The 17,806-nt window shown below is 38.6% G+C and overlaps 1 protein-coding gene across 1 annotated transcript; it reads left to right on the top strand.

Moving 5' to 3' along the window:
- Positions 1–9,028: 9,028 nt before the first annotated feature.
- On the top strand, positions 9,029–17,144 carry adra1d (adrenoceptor alpha 1D). The gene is made up of 2 exons (XM_042391076.1): positions 9,029–10,349; positions 15,890–17,144. The coding sequence occupies exons 1-2, from the start codon at positions 9,392–9,394 to the stop codon at positions 16,438–16,440; spliced, it is 1,509 nt and encodes a 502-aa protein (XP_042247010.1). The 5' UTR covers positions 9,029–9,391; the 3' UTR covers positions 16,441–17,144.
- Positions 17,145–17,806: the final 662 nt, after the last annotated feature.

The raw sequence follows: 17,806 nt of genomic DNA on the forward strand, positions 1-17,806 counted from the left end.
ATTCTAAGGTGTAATTTTCATTTCACTGAGTGTTTCTTCATGTGTTCATGTGTGTGTGAGACAGAGACACAGAGAAGCAGCAGTTTGCACTGACACACTGCTAAATGTTAGTTGAATTATCTCGTAAACATTGCTTGGAGGCACTTCTGCTTGATGTGAAGAAAAAGTAGCAATAACAACGCATGAATATTTAACACCTAAGACTGAATATGACTGCCCCTTGCTTGTGTCTCAGTCTCATAAGCTGAAGTTTCAGTAGTAGTCCAAAATTCAATTCAGAATTCTCTGTTGTTTTTTTTTCTTTAAATCTTAACACGACCTAGCTCCTGGCTATATTTCAGAACTTCTGACCGCCTCGGCACTGTTAAGCCCGCAGGTCCAACTAACAAAGACCAAGGTCTCAGCTATAAAAATTCCAGGGGTAGTTTTCTATGTATATATATATATAAAAGCAAGAATAGTCTAATTAGCTGACACTGTTCTGTCTCTTACAAATTGCCTAAAAACATATTTCTGCTTTGCTGAATTTTGTATTGATTTACCTTCATTCAAGTCTTGCATTTGCACTATTCACAATATGTGAATTTCTGGAAAGCTCATACTGTTTATGACTCTTTCTCTCTTTCTCTCCCTCACTCTGTGTGAGTGTGTGTGTATGTATGTGTGTGTGTGTATGTGTGTGTGTGTATGTGTGTGTATAGGGAGATTCCTCTCTGTCTGGACATAGATGAATGGATGGATTTTTTTGGTCATTGAGGGTCTGAAATTGGGGGCATCATTTTTAATATAATCTGGGGTCTTTTCTATAATTTGTAAACATTTCAGAAGACATCTGTTTTCTTAATATTATCTACATCTGACTATGTCTGAGGTCATCTGACAATATCAGGCCTTTGTGAATCAACAAGTCCTATTTTTCCTGTTGTCAGAGATCACTGTAGATATCACTGTAGAAAATATATTTTTTTAAAGTGTGGGAATTGATCTGCAAATTTAAACACAAACTGTGCTCATCCTGTGCAAATGCGCAAAAAAAAACCAAATGAGGATCCCAAATCCAGTATGAACAGGGTTTAAACCCCCAATCCAGACAGGATATGCCCTATAACTGTAGCTGTTTAATTTTTATTCGTCAGACATAATATAATAAAATGTTATAAAATTATGTCCATGACTGTTTGGTGTATGTACAGTGCAGACTTACATACAGCAAATTCTGTATGCAGTTTGACATGGTTGTTCCATGACAGGAGTTAATTTATTATGTAACTAAATGCACTTCATTTAAAGAATCACATTGCTTAAAGGACCAATGTGAAGGATTCAGTGGCATCTAGCAGTGAGGTTGCCTTCCAAACATGTAGGAGAACCTACGATGGCCGCGCAACTTGCGAAAAAATGCGAAAGACTTTCTCTAGAGTCAGTGTTTCATTTGTCCATTCTGAGCTACTCTAGAAACATGGCGGTGCAACTTGGCGGCTTCTGTGGAAGATGACCCACTCCCTAATGAAAATATAATTGTGAATATTATATTCCATTTCTGCCAATAAATTCCCTCTAAATCCTACACACTGGTCTTTTAAAAGGAGATTTTAAATACCTATGCTTTGCGAAGGCATACACAGTAAAAATGTCAGTAAATTACTATTTCTTACCAGTGCACTTAAAGTCATAAAGCATGTCTATAAAAATTCCTCAAATGGGTCTTGGAATTAAGTTTTTAAATTTACTACTTCGATAAACTCTTCAAAGACACTACTGCATGCTTACAACTACATGATACCACATTAGAATTAATGTACTGTTTGTGCACCAAATGCTTGATGGGGGCCATTACAATTATTTATTACCTAGGCTCCCTGTTTTGATAAAAGTTTCCGACTGCACTGAATCACCAGCATATTCCCTGAACTGTGTCATACAGAGTCTACAGATTCCCTGCATGCCTCCAAATACCAAAAATTCAAGGACTATTTCACCTGTGAAGCTGGCAGCGGTCTAATCTAGATGGAAAATCTCAGACCTTGGTACCTTGGTATCTGAGGAGACAGAAATCCACAAAGCTGGTTCAATTTTTATAGTAGAAGCCGGTGAGCAGAAAAAAATCAGGTTTGCATTATAATCAGGTTAAATGTCCAAAAGAGAGTTACGTCATGTCTCTGATGGAGACTGTCCTCCCAAGAAAAATGATAGCATCAGTTATCAGAAAATGCCTAAAATGCCCAATTTTTTTACCTTAAAGTTACAATGCCTTCTGTTGCCTTCAGGAATTGTGACTCTTGCCCATAAGGAACAAAGCAAGTGCACACAGGGAGGTCAAACATCTATAAATACAAGTCAAAGCCAGGGCTTCAACCTGCTCTGAACATTCCATTTGCAAAGTTACCTTTACTTCCCCATCGAACTGACGTCAGATCATTTGTGCATGCCCACAAACAGCTGTTCGTTCTTTAGCCTTTGTTGCTAAGGTTGTTCCATGAGTTGTTCATGCTGTCCATTTGCATATTTCAGATCAGATTAGGTCCGGATGTGTTTGAAAAGTTTATCTTTCGAGTAAAGATTGGGATAAAGAAGCTAAATGTAACTACTACTGTTTGTTTATGCAGCCTTCCGAGCCGCCGAAAGGGGCAGCTTCCAGTAGCTGGCCAATCAGAACACAGTGGGCTCCTTCCCCCTCCTTAGCGGGGCTATAAAGAGACAGGAGCTAAAACAGCCCCATTCAGACAGAGGCTGAACTGAGGGGCTTCATAAAGGGCCAGTATAAGATAAATAAGGACTTTTTTGAATTGTAAATCATGCAAAGATATTCCAGTCAAGCCCCAGAATAAAAATACAGACCTGGGAATGTGCATGTTATGTCCTCTTAAACCAAACCTTATTTATTTTGCAATAGTGATTTGTAACAGTTTAGGAAGGCACTAAGAAAGTTTCCAATTCTGGAGTTTACTTGGAATATCAGACATTTTAAATCAATATGAATTTCAGATCACCCAGTGTTATTGTGACCTCGAAATAGAATTGTTTTATATAGTCTCTCCTAATTTGCAATACTCTGGGGTGCTTATTAAAAACTCTAGTAGAAAATATAGATGTATATGTCTTGTCCATCTCAAACATGGGCATGCATTTGTGCAATAGGAAAACTGTATCAATTTTTACAAACTGGAGAAAACATTAAAATGCAAAAGGAATTCACATTGCTGTTGGTGCACCATGCTGTCAACAAGATGCCAAAATCAACCTTAACAAGAGAACATAAATCAACATTTCAAATGACTATCTGTCAAACAGTGCCTACAGCACTATTTTACCACCCAATTTTTCTTCCTTAAAAACCAACACAACAAAAGGCTCTGGGGGCTTGTGTTAACTGCTTATGACAGCAAGTTGTTAGGCTGGTGATGTAATTTTCTGTTGTTACTTTGCCATTTTCGCGTCACTACCTCTTTCTGTATTGTTTGGGCTGGTAGATTTGTGTTACATGGCCAGTTTTCAGTAAACAGATGGTGTCCTACCTGTGTATCTCTGACTGGCCAGACCCAAATCTGCTCTCTAGGGGGAAAACCACTTGTGATAGTAGGAGTGTGTGTGTGTGTGTGTGTGTGTGTGTGTGTGTGTGTGTGTGTGTGTGTGTGAGTTTATATGTGTGTGTATCATGGCAGACGGTAATTACCTGTGATCTACTGCACGCACCTGTGGCATCTGCCAGTGGTAAAGTAGTAGCTACAAGTAGAATGGTGCTGCATTTATATAGTGCCTTTCAATACGAGTAGGACAAAGAGTTTAACAAAGCCCCTAACTTCCCCCCACCCCCACACACACTGATGGTTGCCATGGAAGGTGCTGGTGTGCTAGTCGGGAGAAATTTGGGGTTCAGTGTCTGGCTTAAGGACATTTCAACAGGAGCCATACACTTCACAAATCTCTGCTGATCCACAGCTGCCTTATGATTTTATTTGCCGACATTAATCCTGCTTTTGAGCGAGCCAAGCTGAGAAGAAACATCATGGCACGCTCACAATCCAACCTTGGACCGTCTATGAGGGGCAGACTTCCACCAGGTACTGGCTTTCTGGAGTTCCTCAATCTACTGTGTGAGCAACAATAGACTGCCTGCAGAGTTGGACCAAACATGATTTCAGGAGAGATGCTTTGTTTCTTTTACATGCGTGTCATTAATCTTCTGCTCCATGTGGCTGCATAGACACAGCTGTGTCTATGACCACATTTGGAGAAAGCACTGCTACCTGCCCCCTTAGGTGCAGCAGTGAAACATGTCAGATCAAAAGTCAAAACAAAAGTTTGCATCATTTAGTATTGATGTGCTTTGTGTCTGTGAACAACAATGTCTGTATGCAAGTTTGTTCATGTTCAGCATATTATTTATAGTATATTATTCAGCAGATTGTTGGAAGTTTATGCCCATAGATAATCTCAATATCGAATACTACGTAGAGTGTGTTTTTATATATGTCATCTTTTATATACAATGTGCAGTTTATTTCATAGTGTGTTGTTAAGACATTGTGCAATAAATGATAGCAATATCATGTGTATTTATATTCTGAGCCTGAGTGTATATCTTTTATTTCCGAAAATATGTGAATTGGAATAATCAGAATTGTTCCAAAAACAATCAGCAATCAGCATTTGCCTTGATGCTGTCATTACTGAAAGGTAATTTTAAATATACACCTTTCATATATTTGCAGCCTGTATTTTACCATGTTACCTAAGATCATAACACATCCCCAGATTTGGCCAGAAAATGACCTTTAACATGACTTTCGGGAGAGTATCTGAAACAGTGTAAGTTCACTGCTAATTCTTATAGCATATCATTGTAAGTGATTCAGATTCTTCCCTGTGTGTGTGCTGGTACTCTGGTCTATGTCAGGTCCAGCACCATGGCCTCTAGGACTCTTAGACAAACAGCGTATTCTCATAACATGCCAATCCAAACTGACAATCATAATATGATTCGCATTCCACTGCTGCCATAACAGCAGAGTCCTTATTTGACACTGTTTTCAGTGTTCACATCTTGAATCAAGAGCTCAGAGCAAATATCCTTATCCTTTACCTACAGTAGCTTGCCTGCACGTCAAAAGACTGATGTGAATAACTGTATGAAATCACCAAAAGCGTCCAGAATTGTGCTTGATGGATAGAATTTTATAAACTTCACAACAATAAACTAAAATCTCCTGATCAAATAAACAGGGTTTAGAGTTCCCATCATTAAAATAAATATCAAAGAACTCACCAGCTATGATAAAAGTTCTAATGTTGTTAAAGTTTCTATACTGTAAAAGCCAGGATTGACTGCATTTTTATTATAAAAGGTGGTAATTATGTAATGTGCCCCTGATGACACTCTTGTTTCCCCCCTTCTCTACCTAGAGATAGATGTTTTTCTGTAATGGCATTAATTAAGCATGGGTAAAGTGTGATTAATGTATCCATCCCCACACTGTTAAAATAAAGCAGAGAATGCAACTAAATTTCCCTGTCTGATGAGAGTGCTCTTGGGGGCACAGGACAGATACAAGCTGTAAATCACTTTTGAATGCAAATAGGATGAGAGTTGATGGTGCTGACGCTGCTTTACAGTGAAATTTGAGTGAAAAGAACACATCTTTGTTTGACTTTGAAGCAAAGTGGCTCCAATTTACAGCCTTCCAAAAGGTGCTTTTGCTTGTGGCATATAAGGATCCCGCAGAACAGAAATAACACCAAAATGCAGCACAATTAATCTTTAAAACATTGTGAATGTGAATTGTGTTAGCTTGGAATCAAACACATGAACGCTATACTGCCCAGTTTTATCCCTGGCTACAAAATGAGGCAAACCAAGAAGCAGTATGAGAAACTTCTGATCATTTGACCTTTACAAACATTTGAGCCTTTGAACAGTCATGTATGAAGTAATATCAGAGTACAACATGACTTGTGGTTGACTGAATCCCAACGCTCTGCTGTGGACTGATAAGATGGCACATAGTCAGAGTCTAGGGCAGATTACCATATTGAGACTCTGAGGGGAGAGAGAGAGAGAGAGAGAGAGAAAGAATGTGTTTGTTTTTGTGTGTGTTTGTGTGCAAATTCTGGGTTAGCACCATAACAAATAGGACCCAAAATATGGGTGGGCAACAGAATGCCCCTCCTTCTCCTGACCACTGTCAGCTTGCAAGATCAGCTCATTTAAAATCACACACACAGTAAAAAATAACCCCCTCAAAAGATTTTTCTCTCTTAACATAAACATATTGATGACAGACTTCTGACAAATGACTTAGGATGAAATAGCTTATTCAGACAGATACAGGCAAGAAGGCTGAGAGCGTTTTTTCAACTGTACGTATACAGTACACTATCACAGGAAATACCAGGCATTTTCATAGGTCATAAGCCTCTGGGTTGAGTGGAGTGCAGCTGAAGAGAAGGTTGTGTACGACACACACATTTCATTCGAGATTACTCATAAATGGAGATAACGGAAAAGTTTAGCTGTGCGGTGTAGTGTGATGTGGTGTAGTGTGGTATGGTGGGAATGCTCTTTGCTGCTCCTTGCTGCAGCAGTACAGTATAGCATCAAGGAATATGTATCATCATGATAAGTAACACACAGGAAACATTACAAATAATCCTCTAATGGGAATTAACTTAGACAGGACTAGGAAAGCCTCGCCCTCTGGTAAGATAGACTGCGTTTGCAACTCATGAGCATTTCACAATGTGAGTGGCAGTCAGTCAGTAAGTCACATTCACTCTGCTAGATTCTCAGCACAATGAATTTGAAATTAAACAATGATTATGGGGTTAAAGTGCTGACTTAAATGTTTAATTTGAATGTTGTAAAGTACATCCATGTCAGATTAATAGTTTAATTTTAGAGGGCCAAAGTGTGTTGGAAAAATTGATTCTTTGACAAACTTGTACACCAGCCACACACACACACACACACACAAACACACACTTCCTGTATGTTATGGGGGCTTTTTGTCTCCAGTCTGGTCTTGAGGGAGTGAAACACCTGCTCACTTCTATTATGGTCAGATTGACTAACTTGACTTCCAGTCAAGAACATTCCTCTGTTTGGTCTTAAAAATATCTTGGCTGTTTTGGCTGCTTGTTTAGTATCATTGTCCTAATGAACTACACTGAAAGTGGGACTAGGTTATGAGTCCTTCACAGTTCACTCAATACATATGTGCTCTGAAAGCCACAACTCAATTCTAATTCATTGTTTCATTACAAGAAGCTGAAGTTATAAATTCAGAAGATAATGAGTCAGAAGTAGATTAATCAGTGGATATAAGAATATTATCTTTAGCCTTTGCTGACTAGAATTCATCTGATATTGTACATCATTATCTGAAACATATTTCTGACAGGCCCATATTCTATGCCATCAAACCATCTATCCTGTACGGTGTGGTCTAAAGTTGGCTCTGCATGACTGCAGATTTAGCTCTCTCTTAAGGAGAAGCAGGTGTGCTGGATGAGATTGTAGCTTTTTTATAAATCCAATAATGAGGATGTGCTCTGACAGCTGAGAGACCCGCCGTGACTAGAAACAGAAGTGCCGCTGTCCACAGCTAGAACACATATTAGACCTAGTTGGCTAATATATCTTGTGTGCTTTTTTAGCCAAACTAGCGCAGTGGTTGGTTTGAATGTGTCATTCAAGAGTGCATGGACCAAAGATATATTTTGTCAATAAAGTGACTTTGTTTTCTGGTGTGTAATCAAGATTAGGCTATAATACATTTTGAAATGCCTGAACATTCACCCTCCAGCATGTATCTCCAGCATATCTAAAAACTTTATCTCTAACTTTATCTCTAAAAAGTTTATTTTAAAACTAATAAGAAAATATTGATAGAGCCCAACAAATGACTTTAACTTTTGTGACACTCTTAATTGTAATCATAGACCTTTGGATGCATAGCTGTTTTATGCAATGATGTGCAAACCAGTGAAATTTCATCAAAGTAAAAAGCAATCAAAATATCCCTCGGGAGTGGTTATCCATCAGTGATGCTTATTACTATAGAAACTGAAGTTGCAAGTAGAATATTTTATAGGTGAATTTGCAGGGAACAACTGTGTGTACACTCAGGCTCAGGTAATTAAATACATTTGTTTTAAATTAAACAGTAAGAGATGATGTGCAAACTAGAATCAGCAGGGAACAATCAGCGTAATACAACAGAGGTTCAACATCAGCAGAAACTAGAGTCTTCTCTAAAATCTAGAATTGCATTCACTTATTATTAGGCCAACATGAGTATCTTTGACTACTTTTTACCATTTTATTTTTGGAATAAATCATATAGTAATATGTAATATGTAATATGTAATATGTCACATCACATTGTCTCATCACACCAGTCAAAGTGGTGATTATGCTTCTAAGGCTAATGTTTTCCCATGCAGGGCTTGTTTGTCTCCTCTGTGACTCTGCATCTTGACCTTTCATCTCCTCCAGGCTCCCTGGTGGTTTGTACAGGCCTGTCCTTCTACTTAAGCTATGCACACCAGGCCTGGGGATGTCAGCTGCAGTGTCACTGGGAAACTTCACAGCTTTGCCTTAAGGCACTCATTTTTCACTCTGGTGGTCAGAGTTGTCCTGTTGGTGCCCCGTGGCAATTTAGATGACATGACTGATGCTGCTTTGTCTTATCTATGCAGAGAAAAAAAGAGATTGTTCCAACTTGTTTTCTCTCTTTTGTTAAAACCTAATTTTTCTATCAAGACCCAAGGTTTTATAACACCTTTACACATTACTAAACACATAAATACAAACAGGTGTGGCATTTGACACCTATCAATGAAAACATGTCACATGTGAAAAGTGGCTGAACATTTTCAATTAGTGTGTCATAAGGAATTGGTCACCAGATTTAAAGTGACGCTCTCTTGTGGAGACTGTGAACACAACAGTAAATATATGACGTGTGGGTGGAGCTGTAGGTTCAGACCTGCTGTACCAGCTCTTACTCTGTGATCAGGGAGTTGTTACAAAGGATGCCACCAGTGGAAAACGAGCGCAGGGAAGGATGAAGCCAAATTTAGGCTATTTGATTTACTTTTACATCCTCCAGAACCTAACAACAACACTATTTAGTGCGTTGAATACCTCTGTTGCCAGAAAAAATGACCTAATCATGCATGTATTTCCCTCTATCTACAGGGGCTATTATTTTATTTCTATTTTTCAAATAGTATTCTTCGCTTGGTAAATTTTGCGTGATAAATTTTGACTGCGAGGACGGCCGCTTGATTGTCTTGGTGGAAGGAGAACGCAAATGAGACTGAAAACAATGCCCAACACACTGCTTTCCACAGCAAACTTTCTCTAAAGTTCTCTTTATGGCGTTTCAAAATGACAGACTCTAACTTGAGGAACGAAAGCAACTATGGGATCTATTTCACTGAAGCTTTCAATGGATCTGTTTTGGACCATATATTTCCGAACGACAGCATCACGACGTGCAGGAACTTCACACTGGACTCACAGGTTATCGGGGTTGGGATATTTCTCTCCGTTTTTATTTTGGTGGCAATTGTTGGGAATATTTTGGTCATCCTGTCTGTGCTGTGTAATAAACATTTGCAGACTGTGACAAACTTCTTTATTGTCAATTTAGCCATGGCAGACCTGCTGTTGAGCATTATTGTGCTGCCTTTCTCCGCGTCTTTGGAGGTGCTGGGATGCTGGGTGTTTGGCCGTGTTTTCTGTAACATCTGGGCAGCGGTGGATGTGCTTTGCTGCACCGCATCCATCCTCAGCCTCTGCATCATCTCCATCGACCGATACATAGGGGTGAAATACTGCCTCAAATACCCCAGTATAATGACAGAGAGGAAGGCAGTGGCTATTTTAATCTTAGTTTGGGTGTCATCCACGGTTATCTCTGTCGGACCGCTCCTGGGATGGAAGGAACCGCCGCCTGTCGACGAGAGCATCTGCAGGATCACAGAGGAGCCGGGATACGCGCTCTTCTCCTCGCTCTTCTCTTTCTACCTCCCGCTTATGGTCATTCTCATCATGTATTTTAGGGTCTATGTGGTGGCCCGCAGGACTACTAAGAGTTTAGAAGCGGGCGTCAAACGAGAGAGAAATAAGTCGATGGAAGTGGTCCTTCGGATACACTGTCGCAGCGTGCTGGAGGACGCGCGTCCGACCAGCTCAAAGAGCAACAAAAACCACCCGTTTCGAAGTTCTCTCTCTGTGCGGCTGATGAAGTTCTCCAGGGAGAAAAAAGCTGCTAAAACCCTCGCCATCGTCGTGGGGATGTTCATCCTGTGTTGGCTGCCCTTTTTCTTCCTTCTGCCCATGGGTAGGTCTTATAACTTTATATTTCTGTTCAGTGTGTGCGTAAAATGCGCTCTCGTGCGTCTTGTGCAAAGTAACAAAAGTGCACAGATAGTCATGTTTTATGAATGACATGTAACTCTATATCAGAATTAGTAGATATCGAGGGCATGTTAAAAGGGTAATTTTAAAAAAAAGTCTAACACATTGATTACCTGCAAGTTCTGTTGCCTATTTGAATTTGTAATTCTCAGCACCCCAGCTGATAATGATGTTGATGTAAATCGTTGGCAGTAATATGAGATATGTTTAGATTGAATGTGATAATTAACGCAATCGCGTCATTGGGAGTGAATTGAATTTTCTCAGATCTGATAAATAAATAATCCTGATAATTACAACAGACCCGCGTAGGTTAACAGTGCAACCCTGGCACCAGTATTTAACCAACAAGTTCAAGAAAACCTGTGGGCTACAGTAAGATTAAAGGCACATCAGAAAACTTCACTCGCTGTTTATTTGGGGAATTAAATGCATATTTGGCATGTATAAAAACTAAGATTGTTATCTCGTTATTAAAAACAGTTTTGATCAGAAAAGGTCTGCAATAGCAACGTGATTATTAATGTTGATTGTTTTCATGCCTATAATTTTCTGCGAGCCAATTTTATCAGATGGTTTATATCCCATTTATAAAAGAGCAGCAATAATAGACTGACATTCTTCAGTAATGTGCACGCTAAAACTAAATGTTCCCAGCACCCTACACACGTCACAGCTGCCCAACAGTTCCCGTAGTCTACCTGTTTTAGTGGGAGTGCCACATAGTAATGTAAAATAATGATACAAAGACCTTGTTTTTGTTAGGTTAGTGTTTTGTTAAAGGTCTGCAGTCTTTGCAGTGAAAGGTCACTGCAAAATGATTACATTAAATGCCACCTGAAAGTCTTGAAAATACAAAAGGATTTGCATTGAGGAGTAGAAAAATATAGGCGTTCATGTTGAGACTACCTCTGATATTGGACCCAGTATTGAAAGGATGATATAGGAGGAAGGGTGGAGCATGAATAAAGAAAAACAGTCATTCGCTAATCACTGCAGATGGTTGAAAGGGCGCCTCAGTGGGGATGACCAATGCAAGTCATTATGGCTATACATAAATCAAACTGACAAATGCAAAATATATTTAGACTGTACTTACAGAAAGTAATAGTATTAACACACACATACACACACACACACACACACACACACACACACACACACACACATTTACAGGGGTGCTCATGGATTTTCATTGGCATATATTTCATGTAATTGATTGTAAAAGCCATTATGAACGAATGGCCGATATTTTATCAGATACAGCACTCTCAGTACTCTCGTTCCTGCTTTACATCCAAATTTATAGAATTGAATGATTAGTGAAAAAAAATCCTGCAGGGAGAGAGAAGGTGAAAGATATTGAACGTGTGCTGCTAATCACTTTATTCATTCAGTCAGTGGAAGTGAAAAGGGCAAGTTTATTTGTACCAGGAAGTCTTAGTCACAGAATAAGGATCAGGGGCAAATAAGGAGACAGCAAAGGTAACTTGAAACATGACTTTTTGAGCTGATTATAACACATTTTTATATTATACTATTTTCATTAACACTATCATATATTAAATCTTTGCTCACATGAGACTGCCTGCCTTTGTGAAACGTTATCTTATATCGTAAAGAGGTTTCATGACTCTCACTGTGGCACTATACTGAAAATCAATTTAAAAGAAAAACTATTCAAAAGATGACAGAAAGAAGAACTCTGCCAAATGGAAGATTTAGCTGAGAGAAAAAAATCTAACAATATCTTGAGTAGTTTCTTTTAAATGTTTGATTCCTTATAGATGGTAGAGGCCACTAATTAAGAGGCCTTGCATGATAAAGAAAGTCAGACTATCTTGAACACCTTTATCATCTAAACTAACTTGTAGTGTCTGTATAGTATCTTATAGATGTAATTTAAATGATCGATTGTATTTTTAGGAATTTAAGCTCCTTGCTGGAAACCATCTGTCCTCTTGAATCCCTCCAGAAGTTTAACACATGCTGTTCTGCAATTTGACCCCAAACTTTGACCTCCCTGGAGGAAGTGGTCCCCACAGGGAATAGTAAAGTTTCACATTGTTGTTTGTAACAATTCATTCCAATGGGGGTTTTCTGGATGATTGATACACGTGGAGCTCTCGCAACCCACAATTTATGTGGCTGCTCATCCATACTTGGTCAGTTGGATGGATTGATGACGTTGGTACGTTGTAGGGACACATCATTAATGAGTAACCTTTTGCTGAGAGGCAGACATGCACTTTTTAGCACCTCTTATACCAACGAGGCCCTTTCTCTGTGATGATGCAAATTTAGACAGAGCAGTCTGACTCATCTGAAAGTCAAGTGAGAGTGCCCTAACACACCATTTGCGTATATTAGTGCACCGGATTCATGAATACTGTTTTTTTTTATTGCCAGAAACTGATGGAATAAAGAGAAATTGCTTTTTGGATTTACTTCGAATGCATTCTGCCTCCCAGTCATGAATAAAACACAAAGTACAACCAGATTGCACAGGGAGTTTAGAATGAGCTTTTTAGTATGAATAGTTTTTTAACTGTAATTAGTAATAACATGCATGATAGTATAACATTGCTACCATAAATCCAACCAGTAAAACTGTACATTGTGACTGTTCAAATAATAATAATACCATCTACATACTTGACCTCTGTATAAATTTTCAAAAATATACAAGAACATTGAAACGATGCACTTGCTCTTATGAGGATGATCTGGCTGTGCACTGAATGTGTAATTAGAGACCTTCTGTCATCATAACAACAGTTCATGCATTGAGATTAATAGTATAATTAAGTTTTTTATTACTTCAATTATACTTGATCACTATGCCTATGCTTTCATTGATTGAAATTGTTTCATTTGGCCTTCAGCTCATACAATTTATTATTTTCATTTGTGTGCATTATAGTTGTTCATCAACTAAAGTACTCAAGTTTCCCTTCCTTGTTTTTGAGAAAATCTACTGTAATACTTGCAGTTACAATTGCTGTTAGTAAGTATTTGTGGTTGGTTTATGCATTATTATGCATTTGGCCACTATGGTTTGAACACCAGTGGTTATGGGTGTATTCACTAGACTACAACATGGTCCTTGGTGGCCATATGTTGAGACTGAGTTTTAAAAGCCCTGGCATCAAATGTTCGCCTTCACAAGGAATACTAAATGTCAAAAAGATAATTCCCTAAGCTCTGTACCTGAGGACTGATCAAGGTTGTGTCTGCTCACACAAAAGAGCCGTCATAAAAGTTTGTTGGAGAAATTGCACAAGTCCCCAGATGCCTTGACTGACTTCAAAGTGAGGCATTCATTTGCTGTTCGGCTTTATGATTTGTACAAGGATATGAGTCAGTGTGAACTTTTAAAAAATCACATCCTCAGAAAGGATTTAAAATTGCAAATATCTTCTGGGCACTAGACTTAAAAGACAGTGTTATCTCAACAGCAATACAACTAAACAAAATAAAAAACTAAAAATATAACCTGACATCATGGTGTTGTGGTAGTGCATCAGACGGTGAATCACTTTCTGTCAGCAATTAAGGTGATGTCATGTCAGTGAGAAGAATCATTGGAGACCATCACTTCCTTTAATCACTTTATTTAATCTTTAACCATGTTGAGTCAGAACTGGTTTACAGATGATCATTTCAACAAAAAGGGAATCAAAGTATGCTTAACACTGAGTACACGCTACAGAAAAGTTTCAAGGGTCTGCCTCAAGTTTTCATGCCACAGTTTTGTCTGTGAGTAAATGGCACAAGCCTCCTGTTTGCAGTTGTCAGTGCACAGTATGTTGTTGGTAGCTGATGTCAAAACAGTATGAAACCAGTACTTTGAAAATCACATACAGACCATTTCAGCTATTTCACTGTACGCAAATGAAAATGGACTTCTGGGCTCAGGCACCGCAGACTTGACATTAGCCCTGTGATATGTTTCCACTGTGTCCAGGGTCAACTCTTTGTTGAATTCAAGCCCAGGGAGAAGAGAACAACTAGAAAGCAATAGGAAAAGGCAACAATCCATGAAAAACAGCATGTCATAGCATGTCATCGCAAAATTGACGTTGCAAGTATAAAGAAATGAGCAAAGGAGCTGGAGATCGGTTGTTTGTGAGCTCTACAGGAAGCAGCTTTCATTAAAAAATGACCTTTTTAACTCAAACATTTATGCTTTAATTTATGTTTAATCACCATGCTGTAATAGTATATGCAAGAAATCTACAAAACAAAAAAACCTGTATTGATTTCAAAAGGCTTTAGGCAATCACTGTCCTAAATTTTCATGCTCCATCATCCTGAGGAGGGTATTTAAAAGTTGTCCATGGCAGGATTCATGAGTCCATGACTCAAGTACTGTTAAACTGAATCTGTGCTGACTACATCTCATATAAAACATTACAACCATCTTACAAGTTTCCTTTTAGAATCTCAGAGAATGTATCTTTTTAAATACCCTTTGCATTGTTAGCAGCCTGGTCAATATAAGAAAAGTATGCATTAATTAACATTATTTAAGAGAGCATTTATATACTATAAGAACACATCTTATCATCACATATTCTGTCTCTATTCTACTGAAGCACAGGCATCATGATAGAGTTCTGTGGGCTTGTGGTTGAAGCCTGTTCTGTAAATATCTATCCCATTAATGAAAGTCCACCAAAATGTCAGAACCTCCTCCGTTCCTATTAATAAACACAACCAAACAGCTACTGCTGCAAAATAAATCATTGCCAAACAATGCCATGAATATCATACTATCAAATGCTGAAAAATATATATACATAGAACACTAGGCCTTTTTCACAGAGGACATTTTGACATGTCACAATAAGAAAAGTACAGATGTAAATAATAAAATGAATGATGGCTGAATTCCATTTAGCTGCTTCAGTTTAAGGTCTTGATATTGTACCTAATGGCTCATTGTCACACTGTCATGGCTTACTGGTACACTTGAGTGGAACGGAGCCACTGTTAACCAAATTAGCTTCATCTGTGCTCTTCCCACTATGACAAGTCAAAATGTCTGCTGTGAAAAAGATCTATACAGCTGTGCACACATTGCATTGTTGTGTGTGTAGTGTGTGAGTCATAGAGAGCAGAGCAGAGCAGAGGAGAGGAGCAGATTCAAAACCACTTTAATAATGGGGTCCTATATTGTTTTGTACATAAAAAATGAGGTAACTTCTCTGATTGAAAGCAAAACTTGAAACAAAAGAAACCATTTGTCAACCATTTATTTCTCAACTCTCAACTGGAAAAAAATCATAATCATAAATTTGATATGTCTAAAAAAAAATGTTTAGAACAGAAACTCTACTTTTCCTACATTTTTGTTAAATTTCTTTTTAAGGTATTCTTAAATGAACATAGAATGCAATATGCTGTACTTTAATTGTGCATTTACTCACATATCTTCCTGATGGATCTATCTCTTTCCAGGTTCCTTCTTCCCGTCACTGAAGCCATCTGAAACTGTATTCAAGGTGGTCTTTTGGCTGGGCTACTTCAACAGCTGCATCAACCCCATGATTTACCCCTGCTCCATCAAAGAGTTCAAGCGGGCTTTCACTCGGCTCCTCAGGTGCCAGTGTCACCAAAGACAGAGGGTCCTGCGTCGCTTCTATGACCAGAGGTGGCGGACAGCTGTCAGGGGAATGACAAGGGATCAGAGAGGAGAATATAAACCTGGCTATGCTGTGCACGAATCCTATGGCAGCTCTTTGTTACACAAGGGGAAAGGGCGTTCGCTAGGTTTCAGGAGATGGAGCCTGTTTCCGCCGCTGCAAAAGTCCTCCTTCCAGCTCAAAGAGAAAGTGAACAATCTGTCAAATAAAATCAAGGGAGGTACAGGAAAAGGTACCACACCTGCAGTGGGCCGGATTGATATAGTCGACACAGTCTCTATGGGGATTTACAATGCCTGTGAGCAGAGCAGCTATCAGTTATATGATCTGGCAGAATGTTATGGCCTGAAAGAGACTGACATTTAGAGGGGCACCAGAGAATGTTTTATTTATTTTCAAAGAGCCGTATTGGACCAACATGCAAGAAAGACTGATAGGGCATAATTTTGTGTTCACAGAATATCTTGGAATCAAAGCTTGATCAAAGCCGTGGACTAAGAATGATGGATTGAGCCCAGCATAAACATGACGAACACTTTATATCAATCCCTCATGACCATCATGTTTATTTAGATGAAACTTCCTGTGAACATCTTAAAGCAATGTTTTCGGAAGTGGACACAAAACTAGCCAGTTCCTTGGACTTCACTTTACCGCTGTCACTTTGAAGCTCTGTGCGTTGGCACTCAGTGACCCAAAGTTCACCTGTGTATGCACTTTTGGCATTTTTATTATCATTACTCCTCTTTCTTTACGTTTATATCAGGCAATCCATGTCTTTATTAGCCATCTGACACTGTGTGATGACTGTGATTCAGCTGATTTAAAAAAGAAAAAAAAAAAAACTGTAAGTGACTGAAACAAATGTTTTGAAGCTCTAACAAAGGGACATTAGAGTCATGAGAGCAATTTCTGTTGTTGCTAGAATGAACTTACTCAAATGTAATATGTGTTAGAATGAATTATGATACTACATCTATCATTTTGTTTTGACAAGGCATTGTAAAGATAAAGGGCCAGCTAAGAATTAGAGTGCTGCACAGTATTTATTATGACTGTTGGATTTATAACTGAACAAGTGAACATATCAACGGAACTTCTTTCCGTTGATATGTTCACTTGTTCAAATAAAAACCCATACATGTACTTGGCCCACCTAACTGTAATTTTCATCGCCAAGTGAGTGCTGATGTGAAATGAACATGCTTCTTTTGTTTTTTCTGATGTTATGTTTGTTTATGTCAAATGAAAAGCAAAATAAAAATGGGAGAAAGTTGAGCCAATAATCTTGTTTTTTAGTAAAATTATAGTAAGGCAGCCTTGAAATCTGCCCCATCCAGTAGATGTCACTGTTGTTTTAATTGTTTTATGTCTTGCACCGTTTCACCTTTGGGTCAAGCTTATGCTTCTGGGATGCAAAAATTGGTTGCTTTAAGACAAAATACCAATGAAAAGGATGGAACTAAATCAATATTTGTATATTTGAATCAAGGGGAAGACAGCAATGAAAATCTAAGTCGTGCTGAGAAACAAACAAATAAAAACAGCCTTGTGAATGGTCCTGTGATTGTGGGGTATTTAAAGAAAGAAGGTAACACGCACACTCATGTGGCGTGAGGCTGGAGCTGGATGCAATGCAGAGAATCATAGCAAGGGAGAGAGAGAGAGTGAGTGAGAGAGAGAGGGGGGACTCTATCAAGACTAATAAATCTCAATTGCTTCCTGTTATTAG

Source organism: Thunnus maccoyii, chromosome 2 (assembly GCF_910596095.1).
Source record: "Thunnus maccoyii chromosome 2, fThuMac1.1, whole genome shotgun sequence".
NCBI lineage: Eukaryota > Metazoa > Chordata > Actinopteri > Scombriformes > Scombridae > Thunnus > Thunnus maccoyii.